The 5,301-nt window shown below is 60.8% G+C and overlaps 1 protein-coding gene across 1 annotated transcript; it reads left to right on the top strand.

The window, feature by feature from the left end:
• Positions 1-224: 224 nt before the first annotated feature.
• Positions 225-3,530, top strand: FOXI2 (forkhead box I2). The gene is given in 5 exon segments (XM_037496922.2): positions 225-711; positions 1,296-1,568; positions 1,571-1,624; positions 1,627-1,725; positions 3,240-3,530. Coding segments are annotated over 4 exon segments (909 nt in total). The 3' UTR covers positions 1,722-1,725; positions 3,240-3,530.
• The last annotated feature ends 1,771 nt before the right edge of the window (positions 3,531-5,301 follow it).

Raw genomic sequence — 5,301 nt, 5'->3', positions numbered from 1 at the left:
GAGCGGCCTGCGCCCAGGGGCGCTTTGAAACCAGGGCGGGGCAGAAAGCTGACGGGGCGGGACGAGACGAGGCTCCTCCGCGGCTGCCGGGGGAGGGGGTCAGCGCGGCCACCCCCTTGCGGCTCTGCCGCCGGCATTTAAAGAGCAGGGGCGGGCCTGGAGCCGCACCTGGGCGCGCAGCCGGCCAAGCCGGGCGGGTCGCGGGGGAACTTCAGCGGCGGGACATGGCCGCGTACTGCGAGCGCCCCGGGGGCGGCCCGACGCCGCACAGCCCGGCCGGGGCGTCCCGGCTCCCCGCGCCCTACTCGCGCGCCGACCTGGGCGCCGCGGCCGTCGGCTCCCGCCTGTGGCCCGACGCGCCCCCGCTCGGCCCCGCGCCCTGCGCGCCCGCGCCCCTCCTGGGCCCCGGCCCCGGCCCGCTGCTGGGCGCCGCGGGCGGCCCGGCGGGCGCCGACCTCGCCTGGCTGAGCCTCCCCGGCCCGCAGGAGCTGCTGCGGCTGGTGCGGCCGCCCTACTCGTACTCGGCGCTCATCGCCATGGCCATCCAGAGCGCGCCGCGGCGCCGGCTGACCCTCAGCCAGATCTACCAGTACGTGGCCGGCAACTTCCCCTTCTACGCGCGCAGCGCGGCGGGCTGGCAGAACTCCATCCGCCACAACCTGTCGCTCAACGACTGCTTCAAGAAGGTGCCGCGGCAGGAGGACGACCCAGGTAAGGGGCGGGCGCCGTCCAGCCCCCAGCGCCAGCCGCTCCCTGCCCCGCAGAGGCCCCAACCCGGGGCCGGGGCCGAGGCCGGGCCGGAGAGACGCGCGGGGAGCAGGCCGCCTCCCCCGGCGCTGCGGGCGCCCCGATTCCGCCCGTGGCCCCGGGTTCCAGCCTCTGCGCGCACACCCCGCGCAGGAGCCCGGACCAGCGGCGCCACGCTGGGGTTCGTTTCTCGGCGCCTCCGTGTCCTTTGCTGTAACGCGGGGAGGCAGGGGCGATGCGGCTGTGGGAAGCGCTGGGGTCTGCCTGTGGGCGCCCCGAGGGGCGCGGGGCCTGCTCTGTCCGGCTCTGCGCCCCCCACTCAGGTCTGCACCAGCGCGGGGCTCGGGACTCCCGGGCCGCCCTTCCCTGGCCTTTCTGGGGTGACCACATTATTCCAGGCGTGGCGGTGACGGTCGGCCCCGGACAAGTGACACCCCGCTGTTGGGGGGCGATGGCTGACGTCCTGGGGGTCGGGGGTCTCTCCTCGCGTGCACGCCCTGCGCCCTCCAATCCCAGGTCTCTGAGCTGGATCCTCTCTTCCCCCGCAGGGAAAGGCAATTACTGGACCCTGGACCCCAACTGCGAGAAGATGTTCGACAACGGGAACTTCAGGAGGAGGAGGAAGCGCAGGGCCGAGGGGGGCGCGGCACCCCCAAGAGCATGGAGCCAGGCAGGAGCCCTGGAGCAGGAGCCGGAGGCCCAGGGCGCAGCCTGCCGCGACCCCCCGCCCTCGCCGCCCGCGCCCGCGGCAGCCGCCTGCTTCTCCAGCTTCGCCTCCGCCATGGGCGCGCTGGCCGGCGGCCTCGGCACCGTCCCCGGGGGCTGCCCAGCGACATGTCCTTCGGGAGGCCCGCGGCGGTCGCCGTCCACAGCCCCCAGGGCCCGGCCCCACGCCTGCCTTCGCCGCCGGCCACCCATCGTCGGCCGCTGGTTTCCGCCTAGTCGTTTACAGCCGGGAAGGGACCGAAGTGTGAAGAGGTCAGAGCGCCCTGCCCAGAGGACAGTCCTGGTGACAGTCCCGGGGAACGCCCTGGGGCAGGGAACTGAGTGAGCGCGCCCCTCGGGTGTCCCGCCTGTCCTGCACCCCTCACCCAGGCGACCTTTCGGATGGGGTGAATGGAAGCTCCTTGTCCCACCCCTTTCTAGTTCCCCTGGACCTGGAGTCCATGCTCTCCCTGGCATTAGAGGGGCGGCTGGCTCTTGCTCGGCCCTGGTGCTCTGCAGGGCGCTCAGCCAGGCCTGAAGCGCCTTCTCCTGCTGGTGGCAGACAGCTGAGCTTAGGATGGCCTGGCCACTCTGGGCCGACTCCTTCCTCACCCAGCCCAGCAGGTGACCCAGGACTTCTCCTTGGTACCCCAAGGAGGTCTGTGGGGTTCAGGGCAGCCCAGGGGGGCAGGTAGCTTCCTCCACCCAGCCCTGGAGTTTGCAGCCATGGTGGGGGTAGAAGAAGCCACTTTCTCAAGACTTCAAGAAAGGTCAGAGGAACAGAGAGGCAGACTTGGGAGGGCAGAGAGAGGGGGCGGGGATAGAACCACCAGGAGTTGGGGTGAGTTTGTATCCTGGTGGCCCTGGAACTGTCTTCTCTGGAGCACTGCACCCCCACTGCCCCCACCTACCCCAAAAGCAGGGAAGGCACAGTTCCGCCTGTGACACCGAGTGGCTCGCCCAATCTCGCAGCCGGCCCAGTCTCTTGGGAAAATGCTCCTCAAATGCAATACCAGAGAGGGCCAGAAGAGGAAAAAAAAATCCTTATCTTACGAAGAAAAGACTTGTAGCTCTTGACTAAAATGCCAAAAACAAGCAAACCCCCATAGAGGGGGCTTGCAGGCATATGCATTTTTTTCAGCTTTTGGTTTGTTTGACCAAAATGCCAACTTAGGGTGTTTGAAAGTGTTCCCCACTCAAGTTCCACGCCAGTCGTAGGTGATGGCCGCATCTCGTGGCTGGGTCTTCATGGGTTCAAAGTAATTCTAGCAGTGCAGGGCGATTGCGGGGAGAAGAGGGTCAGGAACCTCCCTGGGCCTGGTGCCCGGTGCAGTCAGCTTAGAACCCCCTTCTCGTTACCCCAAAGAAATATTTTCCTAGAAGAAAGAAACTGCAGATATCAAAATAACTGAACAGCAAAGCGGCTTGTAATCAGTTTATACTTAAATACTTTGCCCTACCCACAGTTGGGGAACTTGCCTCAGTTGCCATCACAGGCTACCTAGGGACTGACCCTCTTGGCCACCCTGGGTGCTGTTGCAAGGAGGCCAGTCACGACCTCCCCCTGGGCTGAGAGCCCCATCCTGGGGTGCAGGGTGCCCCAGCGCCACCTCTCTGTCTCTTTGCTGCCCAGGAAGTAGTAAAGTGCATAGAAAATTCTAAATGATTTTTTAAATAATTGTAAGGCCTTGCACAAGGGGAGTCTCTGTGGGATGGACAGGCCCGTGAGCCAGCTATTCAGTCCATCTGAGAAAGCCGTACGATGCTTTGAATAATTCCAAATATAGGGCCAACACACGCAAACCTCTGTGAAACCGCCGAGCACCATGTCAGTGGGGATTCCTTCCGTCGGCGCGGGGCAATGGCGTTTGCAGGTGACCGTAGACCAAAGTGTACAGTGAAGAACATTAGACCCCCCCGGAGGCCTGTGGCCATTGAATGAAAAGAAATCCCCACGCTAAGAACTCTTTGGGATGAAAACTCGAAACTTTGTTAAAAGTGTTTTTTTAAAGTATAGTGACTTTTCCAAAGGGAACGTTGGGTTTGGAGAGCTGAGTTTGTGTCGTATGTTGATTAAACATGGAGTGTGTTTGTAATGAACATGAGTTGTGCATTTTAGCTAAGCTGCCTTGAGCTCTTACTGTCCAACTATAATCCTGAATGTCCTCGTGGCATCTGTTGCCATCAGCATCATCCATTCAGAGACGTCACCGTAATTATTTAAACTCTTGGGTGAAACGGGAAACTGAATCCGTTGTCGTTTGCTGATAGGAAAGTGGAGTCAGAGGCTAAGCGACTCAGAATCATATCAAAGAGCTCGAAAGCACTCCTGGGAGATAAGCTACCTGTCACCTGTGACCCATACTCGTAAATGCACCTACGTGCGCGCACGCACACACACACACACTCTGCCCTGGATGTCCCAGCCTCCCAGGTCATCCTTCATGTCCTAAAGAGACCTGCCTTTTCAGGAGGCTTTGTCTGACATCTAGAATCCCAGTGAGGGCCTCCCCAGTGGCCTAGGGGTTAGTCTCAGGCTGTCACCGCAGCAGCCCGAGTGTGATCCCCGGCCAGGGAGCTACCCACATGGCGCAGCAGACCTCTCCTGTCTCCCCGCCACTCCCCTCAGCAGTGGATTTCAGTACAGCTGCCTGTTCTGCTCCCTGCTCTGTCTCTGGTGAGTCCTCTCACCCCCCGCATCTCTGGAAAGAGAGAAGAGAGGGAAGGAAGGCAGGAAGGCAGGATCTGAGCCGGGTGCCCCTCCCCCAGCTCTGCTCCTGCAGCCCCTGGGCTGAGACTTGCAGCCACACTTTGGTGCCCCTATCAAGGCACAGCTCCTGCTTTGCCAGCAATGCCTGGTACTTTCCCAGGTAGCCCTTCCAGGATGCAAATCTCATCCAGAACAAGGCTGAGCTCCCCAGAAGTCAGGACGGATCTGCCTGGCTTGCATCTGGGTTCTTTCCCCGGGGTCTGCGTTTAATGGGACTAAAATATGAGGCGAAGAGGTGATTGCAATAGACACTTCCAGCAGCTTTGGGAAGGTCCCGGGTCATCGGTCTCCAGGCCCTAATCCCTCCAGCCACCCCCTCCCTCCCCCCACCCTGGCCTCCTGCAGGCAGGCTTGGGCACCCCCACTCTGCCCCAGGCGTGCATTAACTCCTGCACCTGCTGCATTTCACTGAGCCGGCTCTTGGCTCTTCCGCTGCTGCTCACTTTACCCGGAGAAGCCTGAGGGCAGGTGGGCTTGGAGGAGATGGGCTTCTGGCCGAGCAGAATTAATACTTTAATGACAGGTTTCTGTTTCCAGGTGCTTGTTAAGTGGGGAGTGTCATTCCTGGTGCCTCTTTGTGTCCCTGGGGAACAAGTCTGCCTGACTGACAAGGCCTCTTTTGACTTAGTCTCTCTCGAAATTTCTGTTAAAAAGAATAAATCACACCATATATTTAATTGGGGGGAACGAAGAGCATTTGCTGAGTTACTTAAGTAACAGAACACAAAGTAGTTATAAAAAGGAGGGCAAGCTTTTAAAGAAACAATTCCCACCCGGCTCTCCTGCCCCTGGAGGTGTGGGGTGGCTGTGGCCTCTTCCCGCAGTGGCTGCTTCATAGGCAAAGCACATGCGAGAGTGTAAGAACCATCAGACATAGAGGAATCTCCACCGAAGTACTTTCATGTTAAGATTTTTTCATTCCTGGCAGAAATGCTTCTTCTTCAGGGTCTGAATGTGCACGTGTGTGAGGACAGATCACATCTGTAAAGGGCAGGACAGGCCACAGGCACGTTTTCTGATTCCATGCAGACCGGGTAAAGGAGGAGTCAGAGTCCTCAGTGGGTTTTTGCAGGTCTTTT

This window comes from Talpa occidentalis, unplaced genomic scaffold (assembly GCF_014898055.3).
Source record: "Talpa occidentalis isolate TD23 unplaced genomic scaffold, MPIMG_talOcc4v2.1 talOcc4.8, whole genome shotgun sequence".
Taxonomy (NCBI): Eukaryota; Metazoa; Chordata; class Mammalia; order Eulipotyphla; family Talpidae; genus Talpa; species Talpa occidentalis.
Note: the sequence above shows the minus strand (reverse complement) of the source record. Positions and strands in the feature narration are given on the sequence as shown.